Below are 27631 nucleotides of genomic sequence, written 5' to 3'. Positions count from 1 at the left end.
CTTGAGTGTTTGATTTTTTTTTTTACTCCAGCGCATCCTAATCTACAGCTTTCTGGACGCAATTGAGGTCCGGGGTGGTCTTGAGACCTTTCACCCTTGAGACCTCTGAGCAAATACGCTAGATTCTAATACATAATTGCCCCTAAAGAAATTAAGAGTTTGATTAAGAACGTTGATATTGGACGGGAGGTCCTGGCTCGCAATCTCCGGACTGGGTAATTTCTAAGGTGCTTAATGAGGTTGAGGTCTGTGCAAGCCAGTGAAGTTTTTTTTTTTTCACACCAAACTCTCCCAACTTTGCCTTTATGGACCTTGCTGTTGAGTTCCTGGAACAGAAAAGGGCCTTCCTCAAACTGTTTCCAAGTTAGAAGCATACGAGTGTCCAGCATGTCTTGGTCTGCTGAAGCATTACGACTTCCCTTCACTGGAACGAAGAGGCCTACAGGCCAACCCCTGAAAACCAACCCCATAGTTTAGAGAAATATAAGGTTTGTTGGAATGGTAGTGGGAGTAATAGTGTGTCAGACTACAGGTGGGTTTTCAATATACAGTTTTTTAAAATACGGTGGGAACAAAACTACATCTGAATATGGTCTACAGTCTTGCTGAAAACATACAGGAGGACAAAACTATGGTTTGTCTGAATACAGGTGGGACTAGAACTACAGTCTGTCCGAATATGGCTGCTAATAATACCACGGTCTGCCTGAATACAGGTGGAAATAATACCACGGTCTGCCTGAATACAGGTGGAAATAAAACTACGGTCTGCCTGAATACAGGTGGAAATAAAACTACGGTCTGCCTGAATACGGGTGCCAATAAAACCCCAGTCTGCCTGAATACGGGTGCCAATAGAACTACGGTCTGTCTGAATACGGGTGCCAATAAAACTACAGTCTGCCTGAAGACAGGTGCTAATAAAACTACAGCCTGCCTGAAGACAGGTGCCAATAAAACTACAGTCTGTCTGAAGACAGGTGCTAATAAAACTACAGCCTGCCTGAAGACAGGTGCCAATAAAACTACAGTCTGTCTGAAGACAGGTGCTAATAAAACTACAGCCTGCCTGAAGACAGGTGCCAATAAAACTACAGTCTGCCTGAAGACAGGTGCTAATAAAACTACAGTCTGCCTGAATATGGGTGGGACTAGAACTACAGTCTGTCTGAATACGGGTGCCAATAAAACTACAGCCTGCCTGAAGACAGGTGCCAATAAAACTACAGTCTGCCTGAAGACAGGTGCTAATAAAACTACAGTCTGCCTGAAGACAGGTGCCAATAAAACTACAGTCTGCCTGAAGACAGGTGCTAATAAAACTACAGTCTGTCTGAAGACAGGTGCTAATAAAACTACAGCCTGCCTGAAAACGGGTGCTAATAAAACCACGGCCTGCCTGAAGACGGGTGCTAATAAAACCACGGCCTGCCTGAAAACGGGTGCTAATAAAACCACAGCCTGCCTGAAAACGGGTGCTAATAAAACCACGGCCTGCCTGAAAACGGGTGCTAATAAAACCACAGCCTGCCTGAAAACGGGTGGGACTAGAACTCCTGAACTTTCACTTTCTCGTGGGCGGAATCCAGCCGTGATGTCATCGCGCCGCGTGCTGCGCGTGACGGAGTCGGAAGAAGGTGCAGGGGCGGGGTGTCGTCGCTGCTGCTGCTGCTGCTGCTGCTGTTGTGGTAAAACTCAGTGAACGTTAGTTTTAGGGGCCTCGCTGGTGTAAAGTGCGCCTGAGGGCCCAGCGCTGGCCTCTGTAGTAATGTCTCTGAGGCGAGGACTCCTGTGGACTCTTCTGCTCTGCTTCACTGCCCTGCTGACCGCAGCTGGAGCAGCTGGTGAGTCTGACCAGAGGCAGAGCAGCCTGATGTTGGCTAACCATTTAGCATTGGACTCAGTTTAGGGTCAAACTGGCTTCTTATTTATGTTGAATTGTGATTATTAGGACTTATTAGGATTATATTTCAGAATAACACATAAAATACATCAAAAATGAAATAATAATAATAATAATAATTATTATTATTATAATTATTATTATTATAATCTGTTGCAGTTTCATTATTGGTATTTTTGCTGCTGTTGTTCTGAAGTAAGCTTCTTGATTTATTGACTGATTTAATTTAATATTTAATATTTCAGAATAACACATAAAATACATCAAAAATGAAATAATAATAATAATAATTATAATTATTATAATTATTATTATTATAATAATAATTATTATTATTATAATCTGTTGCAGTTTCATTATTGGTATTTTTGCTGCTGTTGTTCTGAGGTAAGCTTCTTGATTTATTGACTGATTTAATTTTACAGTCTCGCCCGATTTCGTCCCCACCGCTGTGGCCCTTATATCCCTGGTCGGAGGGATGCTCCTGTGGAGCAGTGTCAGCCTGCAGCTGAAGGCCAGGAACAGGACAGTATGGAGTCTGCTGAACCATTACCTGGCTCTCAGGTGTGTGACTTGGCTGGGGAAACGACAGAGAGAGAGCCTGGAGAAAGATACGCTGGACGTCCGGCGAGCACAGGAGGAAACGCTGCTCAAACGGCTGCACGGAAATGCCCAGACGCTTTACGGGAAGCAGTGCGGTTTCAGCTCTGTTAAAGGTGACCTCTTATACATATACATACATGTAGCCCTTTCAGGCCCATGTTCAGAACGGCCGGTTCGAGTGCCGCTTTCTTTAAATGCTGATGACCTACTGCTCGCTACACTCACTTCCCAACCCCAACCAAACTCCCCCAACCAAACTCTAGCTAGCTAGCATTTACTCCACCTTGAGTTCACATCTTTCTTTATTATCTCTCTTGAGTCAGTGGGGTCCTATAAGACCGCTGAGGGCCCTATTTGACCCTATTTGAACAGTCTGACATTCGTTGTTGTCTTGGCAGTAAATTGTCAACACAGGCGCGTGCAGCCCAACGTTCGTACACCTGGCTCTTAAAGGGAACGGCTAATGCTAAATACTTCGTTAACTAGTTCTTAGGAATGTTCGTTAATTACGATATTTTTCGAAACCTACTTTCGTGACTAACGTACTACATGGCTTGCAAATTAACGAGTAGTCTGACCTACTTCTTACTCACAAGGCGCTTTCTGAGGTGCGTTTTTGCCTACAGTTCAGCAGCTAAAAGCCAGGGGGCGCTAATTCTCGGGATTCGCTTGATTTATAGACACGAAAACAAATAGAAAGTGTATTTCATAAGTAATACAGCTGTTCTTATTTATTTGTTTTTGTTTGTTTGTTTATTTGTTTGTTTTTCACCCCTGGTGAACTTGCATGTGTATTTGTGGAGGTTTACATCACCTACAGAGATCACACTCCTGCTCGAAAGCAGAATTACCATTTATTTGCTTCATTTAGTGCAAAATACACGTGCAAGTAAAAGAATAAATACATACATGTGGCTTGTGCAAAAGTATTGGCACTTTAAATATGTTATGTTTATTATTTCCAATATGTTAAACACAGTAAATATAAAAACAAAGTGCAGAAAAACATCATTATTTACACCTGGCTCTTAAAGGGAACAGCGAGTGACACACTGATTGGTTTATTGCACATTACGCCCAAAAAACACATCCATGATTAATTAAGAGATAATTTTACATTTAAAAGATTGATTTTTCATAATCTTACAATCTTTGCATATTTTAAACACTGAATTTTATAATATGTATATTTCCATTTTCCGTTGATCTACCAACATGTATACTTTCCTCATACTGTATAACACAAGTATGTCAAGCATAGCTTAAACAGTAGTTTAAATGATATGCTCATCTTTCACTTGTTAGCTACATTAGCCTTGTACATGGTCTCCAGTGCAAAGCTAAAGAACCGAGCATGTCTTATCTGATTGACTACGTTTGCAATATGTGTGTAAATATCTCTACGCTGACTAACGAAGATCTATTTACCTATATTTCCTACTCCAGACTCGGAGGAGTTCCGCCGGTGTCATCCAGTCACAGTGTACGATCATTATAAAGAGCTAGTGCAGCAGGTTTCTGCAGGAGAGGAGAACGTTCTGATCGAAGGAAGGCCGCTCATCTTAGCCATGACCTCTGGAACATCTGGAAGCAGCAACATGCTCTTGAGCACCAAGGACACCAGCACTGACTTCTTCCTACAGGTCAGATTTTGGGGTGGGCAGTGTCAAGAAAAGTACCTTTAATAATGTATGGTGCGTCAGTTGAGTTTGCAGACCAGGGGTCACAAATCTTATCTACAAAGGGTCAATGTTGGCCGGTTGTCGTTCCAATCAAACAGGAGCGCTGAGGGGTGAGTTTCCCAAAAGCTTTGTAATGCTAAGTACTTCGTTAACTAGTTCTTAGGAATGTTCGTTAATTACGATATTTTTCGAAACCTACTTTCGTAACTAAAGTACTACATGGCTTGCAAATTAACGAGTAGTCTGACCTACTTCTTACTCACAAGGCGCTTTCTGAGGTGCGTTTTTGCCTACAGTTCAGCAGCTAAAAGCCAGGGGGCGCTAATTCTCGGGATTCGCTTGATTTATAGACGTGAAAACAAATAGAAAGTGTATTTCTTAAATAATACAGCTGTTCTTATTTATTTGTTTTTGTTTGTTTGTTTATTTGTTTGTTTTTCACCCCTGGTGAACTTGCATGTGTATTTGTGGAGGTTTACATCACCTACAGAGATCACACTCCTGCTCGAAAGCAGAATTACCGTTTATTTGCTTCATTTAATGCAAAATACACGTGCAAGTAAAAGAATAAATACATACATGTGGCTTGTGCAAAAGTATTGGCACTTTAAATATGTTATGTTTATTATTTCCAATATGTTAAACACAGTAAATATAAAAACAAAGTGCAGTAAAACATCAACATTACTTAATTCTTTCAGTTTCCTGTAGCGGTAAAGAGAACAGAATGAAGTACTCAGATCCTGGTGATGTAGCAGCATACTAAAAGCACATACAGGAACACCATTAGAATATTATATCTAATAAGTATATAGACATGGACTATGGAGATAAGTAAGAGATAAGCAAGGTGGCCAAGACCTTCGTTAGATGGTTCGTTCTTCACTGAGATTAATCGCTTTCAGGAATCTCACCCATGATTAGGGAACACAACCCGGAGAGAACTCCGGCCTCTGATGGCAAAAATGGCATGGCTCAGGATTCGAACTTGAGACCCCCCCGGGTCATAATGGGAGTGTGCCCATTGGACACGTGGCATGTAAGTATATACGTGAACTATGAAGATGTAAGAGATGAGCAAGGTGGCCAGGTCCTTCGTTAGATGGTTCGTTCTTCGCTGAGATTGATCGCTTTTGGGAATCTCACCCCTGATTAGTTAGAGGAGGTGAGCTCCTCCTTGGATGAACTGAAAACTTGTGGTCACACTGGCCCTTTGCGAATATGATAGGTGACCTCTGGCATAGACAGATGCAGCAGTTGGGAGCTCCTTCCCTTTTTCGAAATAGTCTAATGTCTCCAATGCAAATAATTGACTAAGTAATGTTTGAACTTTAATAAAGACATTTGACCACTTTCCCAAATGCCAAAAACCAAATGCCATGGTGCCACTGGAGGACTAATCAGGTGCAGTGTTTGGCAAAGTGGCAGGCTCAGATTAATGATAAGAAGTAGGATTGACCATATTGGCCTTTTGCAGTGGTGGTCATGATTCAAGCGGGAGTAGAAGAGTTCTGTCTACATTTCTGTTTGGGTTAGAGACCAGAAGTACGTCTTTAACTGTCCTTAAGAAACTTATTGCAGGAAGCGTTTGATGCTACGTTTGCAGGGCGATACCCCACCTCTTTAATTACGAGATGTAATTACGAGAATGATTTAACCCCCCCCCCATGTATTTTTCTGTTGTAGGGCGTATGCGTAGGTGTGGATGCCATGAGGAAAGCTTTCCCAGGCTCCCTGAGCCTCCAGAGGACGTTAAAGCTTTTCTATACACCCACCGTTCGCCAGTCTGAGGGAGGAATACCCATTGGACCGAACTCCTCCACCCCCTCCTCATCCAAGCACATGCTCCACCTCTACACCACTCCAGCACCAGCATTCCAGGTAGCTCAAGAGTACCTTTAGGGATGATACTGTTATGTGCAGCGTCTGTTATCTTTGGACATGCTACCTCACTTAAAGGGTTTATATGACAAAATACCCTCCACCCGTTCACGCTGGAGTTCAGCTCTGGACAGGTGCGATACAGGGGGCCGCTTCTTGTCTTAAAGGGACAGTGAAAAACAGCCTGTTGCCGTCACTGGTCGAAATATGAATATGAGTAATGCTCAACATGGCGTCTGTTCACGTATAAAGTCTCACCCTTCAACAAAAAGAGCCAATCAGCTTGCTGGTTACACCGCGAGCAGAGGAGGGCTGATTGTGCTAGTGGGAAATGCCCCCCTAAATGCGGTGCAAGAGCAGGCAAAGAGCCAGAACAGGCTGATAAGTCCGAATTTATTATTTATAAATATTATTTTTAGTGTTTAAATAAATAAATAAATAAATAAATAGATAAATGATCAGAAATATCCGCATGGTTGGAACTCTTCTCAGCCAGTCAGATTGTGAGGCCGGAACTAACTGTTATATACAAATAAATTCCATCTGTAATTAAAAGGTATGTGGTCTTTTACGGCTTGTTGTTAACACTAAAGGCCTTTTTGTACCTCGACCAGCATCCTGCTTAGTAAGAGGTCTGCATTTTTATTTGATTTATAGAGATTTTTATATTTAAATGTATATATTTAACATTTATTTTAAGATTATTATATAGAATTATTATCAGGTCTACTTCATTTGGCTCAATGAACTGCTGTAGGCTAAAGGGGCAAGGTTCTAGTTGTGTCTAGTTGGTAGCTGCACTTATTGAAATAGCGATCCGGCAAAGTCCGACTGCACCTGGCTCCTAAAGGAAATGGCGAGTGACACACCCAGAATTAAATACCAGGCTTAGTACGTGCCTTTTATGTTTTTCGAGCCGCACGTGGTGCACTTTTCCCGTCGTTGCGATAACAAAGACACGCCCTAAATCAAGCTGTGCGGTGCATTTATTCATTGCTCTCCGAGTAAAGAATTCAGTCTGGTTCTGGCTACTATGTTGGTAAAGCTGTGTTCTGCTCTGTGGCTCAAACATGCCACTAAATGGCTAAAGCCCATTCCTTCACTGAATCATGCATTTGTTGATTCATTAGGTGCTGAATGAGAGGGATGCATTATATCTCCATCTGCTGTTCGCCTTGAAGGATCGCCATGTCGGTACTATAGAGGCCAACTTCTGCTCATCTGTGTTCTATGCTTTCAGAGCGCTGGAGGTTGGTGAAAAATCGTATTAATACAGTTTCCAGAATGAAGTCTGCTTCTTTAGTTTTGCACTAGAGACTATGAGGCTAATGTTGCTAACGAGTAATGGACGTTTGTCCAAACTCAGGTCGTCCAGTTATCACACATCCGTTGTGTAATTCACTTATTCTTATTCTGTGCTCTCTGTAACTGGACCCAATTCTGCACTCATTACAGTAGACGGTTTACTCAGAAAATATGCTTAGCTAGTTTGTATGGACTAGGGCCCAAAGATCCCTCTAAGCTTAGATACTACTAAATACAGAAGCCAGTATGGAGACCACAGTACCCTACACTACACTTTGACCAAGTACTCTTGGAAGAGGAGGGTCTTCAGTCAGGGGGACGCTTGTGTCCCGTGGATCTTTAAGGACGGTGGGTCAAGCCAAGCCGTACTTGAGGCTCGAAGGGCTCTCAGTACTGATTGACTTTTGACCAGTGCCATCAAGTATGGCAACGGTCATCCACCAGTGATGAACCCTGGTTATTAGAGATAGGCCTACAGTGGGTGGGTGGGAAGTACTACTAGTACTACTAGCAAAATGCTAGTGACCGGTTACTGGCTGCTCCAGATTAAACATGACCTCTTGTTTGTAGCTTTACTACTTATCTACTACTTTACTACTAGTATTTACAGTCAGTGACATATGTAGAACTCATAGAAGGCCCAGAGTGACGCCTTTTAGAAATATAGCCAAAACCGTCCGACGTTGTTGTTGACAGATTTGCAGCCCACGCGGTAGAGACCAGATGTAGCCAGACGAAGCCTAATCATTTGGTAAATCCTTCCACATCTTACTACAACCAGCCAGCAGAGGCGATAGACCAGTATTGCTTCACTTTTGAAAGACATTGCGCTGTCCATATTTTCTACTGTCATTGTTCCCAACCGTTGGGTAGAGCTTGCTTGGCTGTATTGACCTAGATACCACAGGAGGCAAAATCTTGATTAGCCTTGTAGCTCCATAGCAAAATTAACATGAACGCTGAACATGTCTTGGCTAACTGACCACATTCAGGGTGAAGGGAGAACTGTGTAAGGTAGACCTGTGTAGAGGTACCATGGCTTTAGTGTTTTGATCCAATTCTCAGTTGTTGATTCCTCGGGTTCGGGCTGACTGTAGGAACGGTGGCGGGAGCTGGTTGAGGACATCGAGGTTGGTGGGCTCAGCAGGATTCTGGAGCTGGATGGTCAAGTGAGGTTGGCACTGGAAAAACTGCTGGAGCCTGACCCAGGCAGGGCTGCAGAGCTGCGGGCACAGTTCAGCGAGGGCTTCCAGGGCATTGCTCTCAGGATCTGGCCCCATTTACACCTGGTGCTGGCTGTGGACTCAGGATCAAATCAGATTTACGGAGACCTACTGAGGCAGCACTACTGCAAGGACCTGCCTTTCTACTCTCCGTTCTACGCTGCCACTGAAGGTATGGGTGTATTCTATGGATGGATATGTACAGTTACCATTGATGCATGCACTGTTAATTAATGCACATGTCTTTTTGGTGCGTGATGTCTCGAAGATGGGAGGAGCTTTGTAAAACTAAAAGCACCTCTAAGCTGAAGCTGATGTTCTTAGAATGAATATGAACACCCTTGTAGCTCACAATTTCCACTGTCCAAACTGCGTGATGATGGCAGTTAAGGATTGTTGAAGTTTAGTTAAGACCTGGAAGACCAAGAAAACTCTCAGACCTAAGGTGTAGCTGGCAGTACACTGGTCTACTGTGCAGCGTTGCTCTCACAAACATGCTCCAGAGAGTTTTTACGAGGTTTACATTGAAGCAAATGCGATCCAGCCAGGTCTGGAGACCCTTACAGTGTCCAGACCTGAACATCATTAAAAACTGTTGCTAGATCTTTTCACAAAATCAGGTCTAAGCTTTTGCATAAACTCTACTCAGTGGACCTATGAGGTCAGTAGACCTCATGAGATGGACAGGAAATGCGTTGTACCTGTAAGGTATTAAATGAGTGGAGTAATGTGTGTGTTGTAGGTTTAATAGGCGTGAACCTGTGGCCTCTTGAGGAGAAAAGGCGCTATCTGCTCTGCCCTCGCTCCATGTTCTGTGAGTTCCTGCCTGAGGAGAATTTAGACTCTGAGTGGTTTGACACACTGCTTATGCACCAGGTGGAAGAAGGAAAGAACTACGAGCTGGTCATCACCAATGCAACTGGACTGTACAGGTACACACTCTTCAGACAGATTTCTGAGGTCAGCTCTATATTGTGCAACAGTACCATCTCTGATGTTTGGGACAAAGGCTTTTTTTTTTTTTTTTTACATTTTTCATTAGCCTCTGTGCTCCATAGTTTTAAGTAAGTTGGATACTTTTATGCATTGCATAGCATACAATTGAGGGACTGGTAGGCCTTCACATCTGATCACATGATGATTAATAATTCCTGTACGCCAGTTTTTCTGATCACACACACTCTTCAGGAGGCTAAAGAGTCAACCACTAAAGTAAACCACTAGTTTACAATCCACAAAAACAAGGTAGCGGTTTACTCTGAAAAAGTCTTGACAAAGTTCTTGTGGACAGATGGGATCAAAGTGACAAAAACTGAGCTGCACAAGATGCAGGCTGAACACATTCCAGCTCCTCTGTAAAACATGGTGGTGGAAGTGTCATGGTCCCGGGCCTGTGTGGTGGCCGGACGTGCTCACTCATCTTCATTCTGCATGAACCTGCTAGCCCCAATAGCCTTGTAGAGCATCACCAAAGAATATATTCAACACATGGTGATGTCTCAGAGTCTCAGACTTCAAAAAGTCATTGCATGCAAATAAAAAAAAAAATGGAAAAATGATGCCTGTGTCTTTTGTGTGATAGGTATCGCATTGGAGACGTTGTGAAAGTTGTTGGGTTCCACAACCAGTGTCCAGTGGTGGAGTTTCTCTACAGGTCTGTATATGTCTGCCTGTCTGTCTGTGTGTCTGCCTTCTTTCCTGTCTATATACCCATCCATCCACAACTCTCTCTATCTGCCGGACCACTCTGTCTGTCCCTCCCACTACAGCTCTGTTTGCCTGTCTATCTGTCCCTTTACAGCCCTGCCTGCCTGTCTCTGTCTCTCCCCCTACAGCCCTGCCTGCCTGCCTGTCTGTCCTTCTATAGCTCTGAATGCCTGTCTGTCCCTCTACAGCTTTGCCTGCCTGCCTGCCTACCTGCCTGTCTGTCTGCCTGCCTGTAGCTCTGCCTGCTTGCCTGCCTGTCTGTCCTTCAATAGCTCTGCCTGCCTGCATGTCCCTCTGTATCTCTGTCTGTCTGTCCGTCCCTCTTCAGTTGTGCCTGCCTGTCTGTCCCTCTACAGCTCTGCTTGCCTGCCTACCCCTCTATAGCTCTGGCTACCCCTCTATAGCTCTGCCTGCCTGTTTGTGCTTATATAGCTCTGCCTGCCTCTCCCTCTACAGCTCTGCTTGCCTGCCTGACCCTCTACAGCTCTGCTTGCCTGCCTACCCCTCTATAGCTCTGCCTGCCCCTCTATAGCTTTGCCTGCCTGTTTGTGCTTATATAGCTCTGCCTGCCTGCCTGCCTGCCTGTCCCTCTACAGCTCTGCCTGCCTGCCTGCCTGTCCCTCTACAGCTCTGCCTGCCTGCCTGCCTGTCCCTCTACAGCTCTGCCTGCCCGCCAGACCCTCTACAGCTCTGTCTGTCTGTCTGTCTGTCCCTCTACGTATGTTTAACTTGAACATCATCATGTTCTTCATTGTTCTTCATTGTTCTCAGATCAGACAGATACAGTGAAACGCTGTTTTAAGGACCCATTAAACCTTAAGCTTAAACGTTCAGGTTTAGGCCACGCCCACTTTCAGTTTAAAAGCACACATAGATGCAGATATTTGGAGCACTACATAGATGCAGATATATCTGTAGATTTATTATTTTTGTTAATCAATAAAGCAAGAAATGTGATTGGTTCATAGTATTGGAACAAACTAACCCATTTGTCTTTAATGAGTGTAATTTTATATATTAGCTAATTATTGAGAATTATGGATATTATGGAATTATGGATGGAGAACTGGTATCACCCTGTTTAAACTTATGATAGCACTTTATCTCATTTACCATGTTTACCTGTTCTAAGGTAATGTGTGTGTGTATGTGTGTGCGGTTGTCTGTGTGTTGCAGGCGTGGTCAGATGTTGAACGTGCGAGGTGAGAAAGTGTCTGAGGCTTTGTTTTTGGGGGCTCTGAAGAAGGTGTTATCTCAGTGGCCCGGGGCTAAACTGGTGGACTACTGCTGCGCTGAGAGTGGCATTCTGGGTAATTAGTTGCCATTTCACCCTGTTGTCTAGATTGGTGCAATTGAACACTCGCGTGTATAAATGGTCCAGCAGGTTGTCTATGCTAGCAGCTAGTCTGAAACTAGCTAGTATAGCTAGCCAGTCAAGTGTTTTAAGAGCTTGGCTATTTTCGATGTACACAAATTCACAAAGTGTGATTTATGATATTAAAAAAAAAAGAAAATTCTAGCAAACAATTCAGATCAGATTTAATGTAGTGTGTTTCGCCTTCTCATGCAAGCTATGTGTTACAGGTGACTCATCAGGAGGAGCTCAGCCGCATTACCAAGTGTTCCTGGAGCTGAAGGGGGTCCGGAACCTCACTGAGGAGCAAAGATATAAGGTACAAGGTGGAATATTGCATCATATAGGAGACAGATTATCAGATTATGAAGTGTATTAGATTTTATGATATTTGAGCTGGACATGTACATTACCGGATTATATCATATTTAAGGATACATGACATAAATTAATAGATCATATATAACATAGGTTATTACACTATGTATGGTGTAGACTGTTATATGTGGTGTAGAGTCAGATATTGCAGTTACAAGTACCACCCTTTATATAGGTTTGGGACACTGGTTCTATATGAGATATGAAACAGATTAGTAAATCATATTTAAATATTATATTTAAAGTTAGACTATTAGATTATATGATATGTAATGTAATGTAATTTTTATCTTATATATGAAGACTACATGACCTAGCTTGACTTATTGTATCATATATGATGTAACCTATTACATAATAGGGGGTTCATTATTATGTGTTCCTCATATCTACATATATAATGTTATATATATATATATACACAAAATATTTTATGCTTTATGATTGCATACTTTAGATTATTTAGATTATATGTTATCAAACCATTTTCCTATAATGAGTCATTACTACATTATGAGGTTATACAATATATAAAGTAGATTAAATTACGTAATGATCTTAATATGATAAAGAAATTAGATTTATGGTTGACAGATATATGAATATATGATTTTATTTAAAGTTGAAGAGTAACAGTAACAGTCATACTTATTTCCCACACACACACACACACGCATACGCGCACAGTTGGACTGCTGTCTTCAGGCGGACTCGGCCGTCTACCGGTCCTTCCGAATCAAAGGAAGCATTGGGCCGATGAGGGTGCAGCTGGTCAACCAGGGGGCATTTGAAGAACTAAAAGGTCACATGATCTCCTTCTCCAACGCCTCCAACACGTTCAAAATGCCGCGCGTCCTTCGCAGGAAGGAGTACGCAGACTTCCTGCTAGGGAAAACGGTTTCCTGAGAGATGCTGTGATGTCCGATGTGCCTGGGTCGGCGTATAGCATGACTCTGCTGGCTGTGGCCGAGTCAGCGGTCGGATGGGTTAATGGACATGTCTCTTTCAGTGTTAAGACGTTGCCTGATATGGTGAAATTGGTCTGGGGGCACCATCAACACACATGGATGTACAGCTGTATGTGATGGAGTGTAAGTCATACCTTTGACCACCAGAGGGCAGCAAATACAGTGTCTTTTCTCTCTCTGGATTTGGAAGACGCTCTGGACATTTCAAAAGAGTGATTTGTATACTTGCAAGATTGATTTAAAAATTTACATATTCAAATAAATGTTATTAGTATATTTCCTCGGTGTTACTTTATCGTTTTATCATGACATGCCTCATATTTATTTATTAATAGGCTCTGTATAGTTAGTGGTACCATTGTAAAGGGACATTTGTGTGTGTCCACTAATAATGTGTGCTTTAATTGTCCAGAGAAGGCCTGTTTGTGTTACTCAGGATGTTTGTGTTACGGTGCCTTCAAGACTGATATAAGATAATTGATCTCTGTTCTGATTGGTTGTCCTGCATTGTGACCTCATTCAAAAAGCTAGAGGACTGCACAAGGCAGGTTGGCCTGCATGATCCGGGAAGTAAGTGGTGGGCGGGATCCAATTTAAAGCTCCGTGGTTATAGGGGGTATGCTTTCTGATGGAACACGCCCCCTTTAGTTGGACTGAGTGGCTGCAGCGTTTATTAGGGAAACAGGTAAACCACGGAATGAACCAAGCGACTATCAGCTCGAGTTAAAGGCAGTGGGACTCGACAGCGACCCGTCCAAATTACTACAGAACCAAAGGTGGACAGCGATGTGTGGCTTGGAACGTCCAGCTAACTGAGGCTCAAATCCCACCTGCCTCATATCTGAGAACACAAGATCTTGGGGGTATTTTCCACTGTTTTCAGGTTTACTCAGTAGACCGGTTCATCTAGGTTTGCTTGCTTTCTCTCTTACTTGAACTTAGCATGTCGCTAAACTTGCAACTACTGTGGCCTTTTTTCACCATGCAGTGCTGGATTGCAGTGGTTTGGGTGGTTAGATAATAGGCTATTGAAGGAAATAGGCAGCAGGTGAGCTTTTTAGCATGACGAATACACATAATTAAGCAGTAGGACCTACACGACAACTGTGATTGGAGTTTTTGTGGGAAGACGTCAAAGCAGGCAGGTGAAGATGAGGTTAAGGGTTAAAGCTTGCGGGCTTTGGTGGACATTAAAAAAAAGATTGGAGACTCTCTAAGAACTGGAGCTCTCTCTAAGAACCAGCTCTAGTTACAAGTCCTGGAAGACCTCGTCTACAGACGAGCATAGCATTGTACTGCTGTATTGAGTCTACATTGCTTGCTACATGAAAAACTAGCGGGCCACCTAGCGAGCCGGCCTACAAGAGGCAATTTTGCTTCCTGACTCATTGATTTTGTTGAACATGCATGTGCAAGGACCGCCTCTTCCACAAAGCTGCTGCTGACTGATGTCTTTACATTGAGCTGTGAGTGTGGTCCTCCACATACGGTACTCTAATCCAGAGCCTCTTCAGTCATAGTAATGAAATCGAAACACCACCACTCTCCAGATGCAGCGATGTTCCTAGCTAGTTCGATAATCTAGAGTTTGGTCTTCAGAACAAGCCCATGGTCACCCTTTGGTTGTGCGTAAAAGCTGGTGTAGCGTTCAGATCTTGGGTTCATATTCATTCTGTATCATTGTTAATAATTCCTTGAGGAACATCTGGAGGTTCTTCAGTTTGTAGATGTAGAGGGACATCTTAAGGTGCTTTGAAGAACCTTCAAGGAATCTTTTACTTTCTAAAAACCTTTTCTTGAAGGTTCCTCGAAGCACCTTAAGAGGTTCCTCCACAGTTTTAAGAAGGTTCTGAAGAACCTCCAAAAGGTACCCAATGATCTTCTACTTTTAATAGTCTACTGCACATTTATATGTACTCTATATTGAATATAGTAAATAATCATCTTAAAGTGACAGTCTGAAGGTTTGGCGGATTTGGGGATTTGGAGACCTCTCTGGTGAGAAAGTGTAATTGCACTGAGCTTTTGGAAGAAGCTTTAGTTTGACAGCGGGTGAATGAGCAGATAAAGACTGAGTCTGCTGTTCTGATCTCCACGTTTTCACCGGCACTCACTGTAGCCATTTAGTCTGTATCGGCTGTATCCTCTTTCAGCGGCTGTGCCGTGTGACGCAAGTACGTAAACTCCCACCAAGACCTACCAGACCACTCTGTTTTCAGAATAAATCAATTTGGCGGGGATGGTCGCACAGCACACACATACCATTGGTTACAGTATTTATGCCCCACGCCACTCAAAAAGACTACTGCTTTCAGTTGAAATGAACATATTCTAAGGACTGCTGCTTTAATTGGATGCTGCTGTTCTTCAGGACATGCTGGTTGTTGGCTGGTAATACCTTAGCATTGTTACGTGATGCTGATAAATACATAATTAAGAACATATTCTGAATGAACTGTGAAAACCAACTTGTTTTTTATTAATTTATTAATTATTAAATTATTTATTAATTATTTTAATTAAAGTTGCTTAAATGTACGAGCTACGAGCTAGTTCAGAGCCCATTGACGTTGAATCGAATAAAATCGAATATGTGCTTTTTTGTAGTTTTTTTTTTTTTTGGCCAATTTTCAGCCAAAATACGCCGATCCCGAAAGCCGGTCAGAGTTATGGACTACAGCAGCTCTGCATGAGGCTCCTCAGTCCTCACCGGAGGCAGCAGTTCCTTGCTCAACGGCACTACGGAGCTAGCGCACGGCTGCGGCAGCTCTGGGTCTACTCCGTTAGCCTGGCTTTTTATTGATTTATTGATTTATATTATTTAATGTATTTATTAATAACCATGTCTGAGCCAAACTTGTGTATTTGTAGACTGTGTAAAAGTAATTCACCTCATGGAGGAAGCACTTACAGAGTGAAGACTTTTAACAACCGCTAACCGTATACCCCCTCTCCGAGTGTCCGAACACAGCAGAGCTAGAGCTAGTGCTAGACCGCAAACAGTGCCGGCCTCATTAACCACCACCAAAAGACCAGCGGCTGCAGCAGCACTCGGAAAGCTGCAGGTTGCAGAGTTGACCCCAAAAGCAAAGTACACTTCAGCTCGAGAAACACTGCAGGGACATTGCAGAGGCCCTGCATGATGAGGCATTACCAAGTAATGCCTGGAAAGGCCTGGAAAGGTATTCCTGCCAAAGCGTACTGTCGGACGAGGCATCCTCTGACTGCTCTGCAAGTGGACGAACGTCTGCCGGATGACCTCATGGAATTTTCAGAGCTATCTGAAGCTGCTGATATTCCACTGGAGCGCACACCTCCTGGTTTGATCCATGCCACGAGCCCCTTTGGGTTTCATTCAATTTCACTCCATTACTTTATTAAGTGCTTTCATTAAACGTCTGATGACATGGCGCGCAACCGGACCCCTAACAGCTGCGTTCTGATACGAGTATACGTATTATATAACAAAACACACGCCGACACACACCATACGGCAGATAGGTGTCCTGCTGAACCCTGCTGACTGAACCCTGCTGACACACACACAGATACACACACACACACTCTTGAAATAGTGAAACCATACACACACACACGTTGAATCAAATCCCGAAAACACATACACACATGACTTGATAATTTGGCACAATGCAGATACAGATGCACCTAGTGTATACACACACACACACACCAGTGGACACGTGTATGCTGCTTGTGATAGCTGTATTGTGTGTGTGTATGTGTGTATGTCACCCGGTTTGACTTTCCCCTTAGACACTGTGGAAAGTGACAGCTGGTGAAGGAGAAAGAGAGAGAGAGGGAGGGAGTGAGTGAGAGAGAGAGAGAGAGAGAGTAACCCAATGCACAGAATGACACCAGATACACACGCGACCGCTGGTGTCGGTAATGACCGTGCTGATGAGGAAAGAGCGCGAGGTGGATGAGTGAAGGCTGCTGACCTCTTGTGCAGGCTGGTGTTTTCTGGGGTCGTCCTGGGACCCCTTAATGTGATTCTAAGGCCAAAATGAAATGTACATTTCCCGCTGTAGTTCTACACTGGAGCTATGAGGCTGATGTGCAGTGGCAAAAGTTTGGGCACCCCGGTGAAAATGTCTGTTGCTGTGAATAGCTAGTGGAGAATAGCTCTACTAATAATGAGTGGAAAATTAGCGGTGGAAATGATCTCTAAAAGACAGTGTCTTATTTTAGATCTGTAGAATTTTATAGTGAAATAAGAGAATGAAGCACCACACACACCCCAAGAGATTTAGGCCTCACACGTATCTGTATATTTAAAAATAATAATAATAATTAAAAAATGTAACAAACGTGAAATTTCCTTCTTTCTGGTTCCAAAAAAAATCACCATCTTTGAGAGCGTTTAGTGAAAAACATTGCTAACAAAGACTGAGCTTAGACCGTCACCAGTCTCATCTGGTAAAAAAAAAAATCCTAATGCATTTTCTTCAGAAATCTACAGATATACTGGACACGCCACAGACATTCACAATAGGGCACTACACTTCCCAAAATGCCCTGGCTTTTTTGGACAGATGTTATCTAACATCTGTTATCTAACCAACATGAACTGACAAAATCACAATTGCACATGTAGCTTTATGCTAGAAAGTGTTTCATGTGTGTGATAATGACAATGATGTGATTGCTATTCAAATAATATTATTAATATAATAAAACAATTATTAACTAACATTATTTTTGTTTTTATTGACATATCATCATTGTTGTTATTATTATTATTGTTATTATTATTATTACTACTGCCAATTAACATTACTATTGTTTTGTTAATTATTATTGTTAGACATAGTAATAATACTACTACTAATAAAAGTAATAACTAGCATTATTATTAGGCAAGCAGAGGGGTACAATACATGAAGCAGTCCTGAAACACTCCTGATAAAACAATATCATTGTTAATAGTAGTAGTAGTAATAATAATAATAATAGTAATAATAATATTTTGTATATAACATTATATAACATTATATATATTATATAACATTAATAACTGTTTTTATTATTATACTATACTATACTACAATTATAATTATTTATTATTGTTATTAACATTATTATTGTTACTATAATTATCATTTTAGTTATAGTGGTAATAATAATAATAATAAGTAGTATTATTATTAGACAACCTCTAAATTGTATGTGTGCAAGAAGCCCCAGTCCAACAAGCAGTCTAGAAACCCCTGCTAAAACACCATTATTGTTAATAGGAGCAATAATAATATAATAACTAACTACTAATTACTGTTTTATTATTATGATATTGATCATAGTAGTAATATTAATAATAACATTGTTGTTTTTATTGTGTTACTTGATCATGATGATTATTATTGTTACTAACATTATTGTTTTTACTATAATGATAATTGTTAGTCATAGTAGTAATAATAATAAAATAAATAATAGTTATAATAATAATAAATGATAACTAGCATTATTATTATTATGTGTGCCAGAAGCCCAAGCAGTCTAGAAACACCCCCTATTGTTATCTATACACACCATTATTGTTAATAGTAGTAATAATAATAATAATATGACAATAATAATAATAATCATATAACAAACATTATTGTTTTTACTTTTACGATCATTTATAGTTATCACTACTACTAATATTGTTTTTTATTATTATACTTGATTATGATGATGATGATTTTTATCACTAACACTGATAATAATAAAAGCAATAATATTGTTATTAGTAATAGTAATAATAACTAGCATTATTATTAGACTGGCAGAAAGGTACAACCTGCTAAGCTCTATTTCTCACATACGGTACATTTTTCATAAAAAGCTGAATCCTCCTCGTTCCGCTGGCTGGAAATAGTGCCTTAATTGTTGGAAGCTTTGAAGAAGACAAACAAGCCTCGCGAGGCAAAAATGGGGCGTCGAACATCAGCTGCTTACAGCCGAGAGTGGCCTTGTTTTTGCAGCACCAACAGATCCTGTCCTTGCGCAGTTCACCCACACCCACTCCACCACCAACTTCCCCAACTCCTCAAGGAAGAAACAGACACGTCGTTTGGTGACAAACTACAGTAATGTTTTATTGTAACAAATGTGATCATAACGGCATGCTCCAAACCAAAGATAATCATGAGTAGAGATAGTGGGGGGGGTGGGGTTATCATGCAGACCTGCTCTGAAATATGGAACTAATTGATAGGAGTAATAGTGGGAAACAGAATATTAATAATCCTCTTAGAAAGATGCAATACTATACTGTTTATATTGAGGTCATATGCAAACAGGGCTACAGTTCTAAGGGGACTCGTCTAGTCGCGTTGTTTTTCATCAAGCCGTCAGCCCCACCAGGCAATAAAAATGACTAGGTATACACTGGCCTAACGCGTGGTATGAACGTGCAGCGATCCGCTGTGAATTACGGCCCGGGTTCAGGTCAATCTGCCGGATAAAAACAAAACAAATAATAAATCAAAATAAAGCACCTCATTTTCAAGGCATCTCAAGCAAGTCAGTCAAGAGGGTGTGGAGAACTGTGTAGCTGATATTCACAAATAAAATAATCACAAATCTGCCGGCGACATCTACTGTTGGCCGCCCGTTGCATTGCAGATATACATTCAGTGGAGGAGATATGACAAAAATATGTCCGATATTTCAAGCATTTTCAGCATAACTCATTAATACTAGTGCAAAAAAATCTCTCGCATCTTAATTCAGTGTAAAATTAACTGGACGACCTGAATCCTGAAAGCAGTCCCTTTTCTTTTCTTCACATGCACCACATCATCGAGCATGATTCATCACACCACATCCTTTAATCAATCATTTTTGATTGGCGTATTTTTGGTGAATTTTGTCCACCTTTTAAAGAAACCCCCTTAAAGCTCATTGGAAACTCCAGTGAACTGGATTGGTCGCTTAGCCCAGATGCAATCAATCAGCCGAGGGATATATTTGATTTTAAAAGGAACGCTAGGCTAACGTTGCTAACTAACACTAGATTTAGACTGTCACCAAACTCATCTTATTAAATACACACGGAAATCTTTCCTAATGTCCCTCAACAGTCTATTCAAAACGAGTAAAAAGGCATGCATAGATCTAATTTTAGCCTCCAGATAGACTGGAGCTCGGTTCTTATCCGCATAACCTGCTTTGCAGGACTGTTACGCCTTCAAAGGAGACGGCAAAGCGGCCTTGTACGTCCAACGCCACTACTTAGTAATCAAGTGAGCTTGTTAGCATTGAGATAAGAGCTTCAGAAGTGTAGGAGTTAGCTAGAAGTAGCATCTTGCGTAACCGTGAAAGCTTCGATGAACAAAAATGTCTTGTTCGTCTCCGCTGAGATAAAAACGGGTCCAGCTACTCAATGGCCGCCCCAACGTTCAGCTCTGTTCATTTGTTTGTCTTTATCAACTAAAGAAAATCTTACTGTGTTTTAAACAAATTGAAGATCTTGAAGATCTTGAATCGCTTTCAGTGATTTGAGAAACGCGTTCGGGCAATTTACCCGATTAGATGGTAGTAGTCCAGTGTTCGCTAGCAATGTTAGCCTAGCATCTCACCTTCTAGACCAAAGAAGTAAATTTTAAGATATCAAGCATGTCTTTTTTGACCGTCTGAATCCGAGACGAGCGAGAAGTCCATGCTAACTCGATTTTTTATTTTTTTTTGCCAAACTATTTTTAATCTAATTATGTCACCATGAATTAACATCAACCAATGCGATCATCTCCTAGCTCAGAGCCTGTCGTCATACCATTTTCACTTGGAAACGTCACAATATGGAAGGAAAAGCATTATAGTTCCTGATTCCTATTTTTTTCGGAATGAATTCGAAATGAAATTATGTAAATTTTTTCGATTGCATTGTGTGGAATATTGTGGAATTGTGTGGATTTTCTTTCAGATCTCAGCTTAGTAAACAAATGTAAACGAAGTCATTCTGAGTGGGTAGGTGTGAAATGCTGAATACATTGGGCCCTATTTAGCGATCTTTAGGCGAGTCGTCAACCGTGCACAGCTTGATTAAGGATGTGTCCTTAATTAAGTCTCTTAATTAATCGTCGGTGTGTTTTTTTTTGGACGTAACGTGTAATAAACCAATCAGCGTGTCTCTCGTCGCTCCCTTTAAGAGCCAGGTGCGGTCTGTCTGACTTTGGCGGATTGATATTTCAGTGGTGTAAAGCGTGGGGGGGGGTGTACGAACATTAGGCTGCACGTGCCTGTGTTGACAATTCACTGCCAAGACAGCAACGAACGTCAGACTGTTGTCGTCTGCCTAGGTTGTCTTTTTTAGTCAGTGTCACCTGTGTTTTCCGCAATCCGCCAGAAATTGACCCTAAACACACCTCATTTCGAGACCACCACGTCCATCAGCGTAGATATATTCACATTTAAATGGCGGAAGTCCCGAAATTGACCTTATTGTTTTCAGATTTGCCTGTATTTCATTATTATTAACATCAGAAATTTAGACGATTCATGTAGGCTCTCTGGTGTATTTGGATAGCCAATAAGGTGGCAGTAAAAATGTCTGATGTACATGTTTTGTAGTCATGGCAACCCCTGGTTCCTGTCATCACCACTGTAAAGAAACCTGAGCCCGTAAGTTCCTCTACAGTGAACCATTTCACGACCTCGATTAGTAATTTGCAATTCTGTGTTCATTGAACTACGCAACAAGCACAGAACGGTCAGATGAATCCGTAAGGCAGTGTCAGATGGGGTGGGAATTACTGGGAAGTTTGCACACTACATAGTGTCCTCGATTCCTAGGGACCTCCCTGGCATCCTTTTGTCCTCATCGTGATCTGGCTCTCTCTTAATGACGCTTTATTAATCATTCACGCCTGTAATGTAGACAGATGTGAAATAGTATAAGATTGAAAAGACGAACAGTCTACGTAGCGCACTCGGATTACAGATTACACTGTAGTGTTTTAGTGGAGTTATGAAAGAGTCTGAGAGAAGGAGCTGTAGTGGTGAACAGTAGCGATCAGTAGCATTTATTCCTAGCTATTCAGCGGTGGGAAAGACTTTACTTATGGATCGTTGAGACTGAATACTTGTCATTTTGCTTTTATATGAATACCTGAAATAGTACTTTTACCTTTAAGTCAAGTAAAATACACACGTTTCTCCTCCTTTTTCTTTTCATTTAGACCTCGAATGACCAAGAGACTTTTAATTTATTACATTTAAATAATTATTTTTTTTTCATTACAAAATTCAATGTTAGGCCAGTATAACAATCCATAACCCAGCCCAGCAAAACACACGTGGAGGAGAACTGGAACACTAACCGCCAATTCTGTCATGTCTGCAATCGTGCAGGAACTTGGTGGTGCCACCACTTGGGTGCCACCTGGCTGCTTTTATCCAGAAAGGGGTTCCTTGATTCATAGAAAGCTGTGGAACTCTGTTCTATGCCATATATATATATACATTGGCAAAATGTTGAGCCACTCTGAGCCACTCAGAACTGTTGGTAAAGGGTTATTTAGGGAGATTTTGGTTCTTTGAATTAGAAGAACCAGGCAAAGACCGTAAGGGTGTACGTTATTTTGGCTCTGTACTCTTTGAACTGGGTCAAGTCGTTTTGCCCATGTGCTTGCCCATGTATACGTTCTCTCCGCCTCTGAAAACTCATAGATTTTAAATTGATATTCATCTCAGAAACAAATTTCAAGCATCTGTGCCTAAACATTTAAGACGATTATGCCTAAACACATTCAGACAGATGTTTAGAAACGTTTGACTGGTGGAAAAACAGCAGTTTAAGCTAATATAGAAACTTAAAAAAGGGAAAAGCCTTTCTGTTCCTCACTTAGGATCCAAATATATGAACGCCTGAGCAACACTGAAGGGACACCTAGTACTTCTTTGTAGTTTTGTAGGGTGATCGGACTCTGTAAAACATTTAATTCTGTAAAACGGGCAGTTTCATTTCTTTACTGAACACAGGGCTGTTACCACGATCAATGGCAAGCTCCTGATAACTGTGGACATCCTTTCATTCACTGATTCATTCAAAAAAAAGTAGATGAACGTTGATGAACGACACCATCCTCAACGGATACGAACATGCTGGCGGCTCATTTTCAGCACTGATAACAGTCCTACCATGACCATGAGACCAGGAAATAAATGATTTGTGTCGGAGCGATCTCTAGCCGTGATACCGTTTTCTTATGTACAGTGCATCTCTGCTTTATAAAGGCATCATATACAGTATGGGTTTGCCATGCGGAGAGCGCGTGCCCAGGATCTTTGTTCTAGCAGCCTCTCAGAATTCTCAGCTTGCAAGTTGTCTTGTTTAATGGATTATTTTTTGCCCAGGTTGGGGTGAAGATTAAGATATTGGTAAAAATAGAAATAAATAAATAAATCCTGTATATGCGATTTGCTAAGAAGGTGGTTTTGCATGCTGTGTCCTGCCTTACTTCAAGCATATGAGGCTGATTTTGTGTGTATCGTCGCTGTCCATTGAAAAACATGCATCTCCAAAAAAAGTGAGAAAAATGTTCTGAACTCTGAATGGAAGTCAATGTAAAAAAAAAAAAAGATAGTACTGTGCTAAGATTCATAGATTGATTCATAGAAAGCTGTGGACCTCTGTTCTATGCCTTATATAGTTTCTCTTTTGGTATGTCCAATTAAGCCAATCATTCCTAGCTCACGACACTAGGAGGCACTGCCACCAATGCCACCATTCTCCAAAATGGAGATTTTGCAGAATTGAGTAAAATGTTCTGAACTCTGAATGGAAGTCAATGTAAAATTTTAAGTTAAGAGTTAAGAGTTAAATCCAGGTAATTTAGAGCATTTCTATTGGTCCATTCTTTCAGAATTATTAACACACTGCCCAGAGCAGCTGTAGAGCAGATATGCATGTTTTTCACTGGACAAACAGCGATATCCTGTTCTACAAAATTTGGAATTTGCTTGTAAATCCCACCAGTTTGTTGTATAAACAGGCAAAAGAAGTTCAAGTAAAGGCAAAATGATGGATTTTCATTGAGCTTCATTCTCTGTTAATAAACACCGTCGATCAATCAAATTCCAACTCTTGCCGTTCTTACTGAGCGTTCTTGTGTTTCTGTTTGCCATTAAGCTGGACGGGAGGTTAACGGGAGGTTCTTTGAGTGATGCCACTGAAGAACCACCGTTGTTTCCATATAGAACCATGTTAGTAAAAAAAAAAAAACCCTCGTCGAAACCCTGTTCTGCCGTGGGGAAGGTGGGGTTGTTGACGACTGCGCTACACATCAGTTATGGAACCCACGGTGTCTCTTCTGTGGCATCGCTTGAACAACCCTTTGTAGTGCCTACAAAGTACTGCTTGACCGTTTACTGCAAAGTACTACAAGTACTGCTTGACTTCTTTGAACGAATAACTGAATTTGATTTCATGCAGAAATGAGAAGCGATGGAAAATCCAGGTCCAGAAAGTAAAAACCTGCCCCAGGATAAGCTGCCCGGACCGTTGGAACAAAATCCTGGGACAGATTTGTACTTTCTGGAAAAGTAAAGTAAAAAAAAAAGGCTGGACCTGACCAATGAGCCACTCGGAGCCCATTCAGAACTAGCGCTGCTGCAGCTTATTTACACTCAAGTGTATTATTGGCTGGTTAGGCAGTTAGAATAAGATCCTGGGGTGGATTTTTACTAATATTCAGGTCCAGAAAGTAAAAAAGGCTGGACCTGACTGTTAGGCCACTTGGAGCCCATGCAGAACTGCTGGTAAAGAGTTCTGTTAAGAAGCAATAGATTTTAGGTTCTTTGAGCTGCCGTGGTTCAGAGGATGTACGTTTAAATAAAGGTACTTTTTCACTAAAGTATATTTTTGGCTGCCCGGGCAGCTGGAACAAAATCCTGGGGGTGGATTTGTACTTTCTGGACCTGATTTTTTCCACTCTAGAATATATCATTTTTCAAAATCGCAGGACTTTGCAGGAATATATTTACAAGGAAAGTGCAATGAATGGATTTGGTGGATGTAGCTCATTTTAGAGACTTGTAAAGGGCAAAATTATACAGGGCGCTGTGCCAGAATAATTACAGTTTGTTATTTTATGTCAGGATATCTCACCATAAATGGCAAATTAAGCCTTTATAAGCAGCAGTTTAACTATTTAGTTCCTTTATGCATAAAATCTGATCTACATGTTTACCTGTTATCCGAGGGAACGTTCAGGGAATTGATCGGGCCTAACTTTCAGTCTTTTTCTCAGAAACAGACTTCCTAAGACAACAGTCCGATGGTGCACGTGACGCTTGCGATGTCCCACCCTTCGAACGGTTGTAATGTTAACACATTTCAGTTGAATACCTTTTCCTTAGGAAAAAGAATGATAAACTTTACCATGCAAGAAGGTAAGAGAAATACAGAATGTAAACTACGCCTACAAGAAAAGAAATCCGGGGTAATGCGAAGGCGCACCTAGTCTGGAGTAACTAGTGAATGCTACAGTCAAATGCTACGATGGATTGTTCATATTAGCAATCCTCTATACAAAATGCCCGAAAAGAAACACCCTGGATAATTATCATTCGCTTTCAGTTCACCACAGCAAATATGTAAATATATTAAAGGCTAGCTATTTCGTGGTATACTGAGCATCGATTAAATAAATATAGAAATAAATAAATAAATAAGTAATAATGCACAATTGACATGCGTCTTGCATAGTTTTACAGTCATTTGCCGGGATGGGACTGAACAGGCAATCCCAGGTTAATATCCAAGCCACTCCTCAAAACTGCAAAACAATCACTGCAAACCCAGGGTTTTAGATAAGAAAGTTAGTCTGCAGAGTGTGGGTCAGAGCCCCGAGATAGACTATATGTCCAAAAGTGTCTAGACACCAGACTGCCCCCCCTCCAACATTTGCTGGTAATCCAGCTTCAACATTTTCTGGAAAGTCTTTCCACCAAACCTTGGTTTCTACTTGGATTTGATTCCATTCAAGTACGAAAGCGTTAGTGAGGTAAGCACTGCTGTTGCTCTCCAGCTCATCCCCAAGGGGTTCGTCTGGAGTGCCACTGCTCTACCATGCAGTGCTGGGGCGCTTAATACCCATCTAGCTTATGTTTGACTTTGGGTGTTGTGAACATGGGCTTTAAATCCAGCTGTTCCACAGCTGTTTTTTTGTTTTTTTGCGGTTTTAACACCTAGGTCAGCAAAGGGTTTGCACTAAGGTAGCGGAATATGCTAATCTGAAGGAGTTTCTAGATACTTTTGGACATATCTGGATGCTCAGTCCATGAGGTCCAGGCACCAGGAGGCTTCAGAGCCCTGGGTTTGAGACGGCATCCCAGTGCTGGACCTCCTAGACCTGGATTCGGACATCTCGCTGTCCTGGCTCTCCGTTGACCCTTGCTCGGTCAGCAGGCACTCGCGACTGGTGTGGCCCACACGGCTCAGGTCCCCCATAGGAAGGTCCACAGAAGCAGAATCCAGCCTCGGGGGAGGAGGGGAACTACGGTCACAGATGGATTGTGAGAGACGGACACAATCTTCAATGTCCTCATCCAGGAGGCTTGAGGTGTCCAGGATGTTTCGGTCAGTGTGTGCGACCGCTGAGCTCAGGTTTAGTTCGCTCAAAGCAGGGGCTGAATGGGGCATGGCGGGCTCCGCCGATGCCTTGAGGTTTGGATATGGGCGGCTAGCCATCAAGAGGGAATGCGTAGAGGTGGGCGCGCTGGACAGTAAGTGGGAGTAGTCCAAATTGTGTGGAGGCACAGCACACAAAATGGGCTGCGAGCGGCTAATGCTAGCAAGGCCCCCGTCCCCTGTGACGATGCCGGGGGGCGGTCCTTTGTCCTCAGGCCCGGTTTGTGTACCTTGCGCCGCCACCCCGTGAGGGCCTGGGCTGATTCTGAGGAGAGTAGAGCTGGTGAGGGAATGCTGATGAGGGGTGTAGTAGGAGGTGGTGGACGTGTTGTTGGAGCTCCATTCAGAGGAACCGGGATCCGGGGTACCAGAAGGCTGATGAAGAGGGTCAGACTGAAGGAAGTGCCCTTGACCTTCTGACTGCTCGTGAACACTTGTACTTGCAGCACCTGGAACAAATGAAAATGTATAACTATAAAATATACATTTAAATTGTTACTACTGTAATGGTTATTTGTTCTGAGGACAGATGAGACATTGAGAAATTGGTGGGCAGCTAACACACTCCTATGAAAGCATCGGGTCCCTAGCGCCACCATACCAGCTAACAGACGCCTGTGCCGGCCAAAATTGCAAGAAATAAGGGAAGAGAAAGTGCGGTCTACCTCCTGTGAGATAGAGCATGGCCAATTGTGCTCTCTTGGACTCCGGCTGCTGATGGCAAAGCATCAGGGATTCGAACTCACGACCCCCAGGCTATAAAAGCAGCACATTAGACCACTGAGCCACTCTGAGCCCCAAAATAGTCAAAATGTCAAAATGAGGCCTTCAAAGAAAAGAACACAGCCCCTACAGTCAAACATGGTGGAGGTTCAAAGATGTTTTAGGGTCGCTTTGCTGCTTCTGGCACTTGGTGCTTTGACTGTGTGCATGGCATTATGAAATCTGAAGACCACCAAAGAAGTTTGGAGCGCAGTGTGGGGCCCAA

At 42.0% G+C, this 27631-nt stretch overlaps 2 protein-coding genes across 3 annotated transcripts in view; one reads left to right on the top strand and one right to left on the bottom strand.

The window, feature by feature from the left end:
- Positions 1-1676: 1676 nt before the first annotated feature.
- ghdc (GH3 domain containing) lies at positions 1677-13476 on the top strand. Its single transcript, XM_072667260.1, has 11 exons — positions 1677-1844; positions 2329-2619; positions 3953-4149; positions 5875-6069; positions 7200-7319; positions 8472-8769; positions 9340-9529; positions 10180-10251; positions 11481-11614; positions 11889-11977; positions 12724-13476. The coding sequence occupies exons 1-11, from the start codon at positions 1769-1771 to the stop codon at positions 12940-12942; spliced, it is 1881 nt and encodes a 626-aa protein (XP_072523361.1). The 5' UTR covers positions 1677-1768; the 3' UTR covers positions 12943-13476.
- A 5603-nt stretch (positions 13477-19079) lies between these two features.
- The window catches only part of kcnh4b (potassium voltage-gated channel, subfamily H (eag-related), member 4b), a 77530-nt gene continuing 68978 nt past the window's right edge, over positions 19080-27631 (bottom strand). For both annotated transcript variants that reach the window (XM_072666995.1, XM_072666996.1), the window contains one exon: positions 19080-27092. In XM_072666995.1, coding sequence (XP_072523096.1) covers positions 26287-27092 — 806 coding nt within the window. In that variant the 3' untranslated portion in view covers positions 19080-26286. The remainder of the gene's footprint in view (positions 27093-27631) is intronic.

This window comes from Salminus brasiliensis, chromosome 22 (genome assembly GCF_030463535.1).
Source record: "Salminus brasiliensis chromosome 22, fSalBra1.hap2, whole genome shotgun sequence".
In the NCBI taxonomy this organism is placed as follows: Eukaryota; Metazoa; Chordata; class Actinopteri; order Characiformes; family Bryconidae; genus Salminus; species Salminus brasiliensis.
The sequence above is the reverse complement of the archived record's forward strand: the minus strand, read 5'-3'. Positions and strand labels throughout refer to the sequence as shown.

Excerpts from the sequence above, each read along its gene's own strand:
- ghdc (XM_072667260.1), top strand. The coding sequence starts at position 1,769 with ATGTCTCTGAGGCGAGGACTCCTGTGGACTCTTCTGCTCTGCTTCACT. Across the intron at positions 1,845-2,328 it reads GACCGCAGCTGGAGCAGCTG|TCTCGCCCGATTTCGTCCCC; the intron begins GTGAGTCTGACC and ends TTAATTTTACAG. Across the intron at positions 6,070-7,199 it reads CTCCAGCACCAGCATTCCAG|GTGCTGAATGAGAGGGATGC; the intron begins GTAGCTCAAGAG and ends TTGATTCATTAG.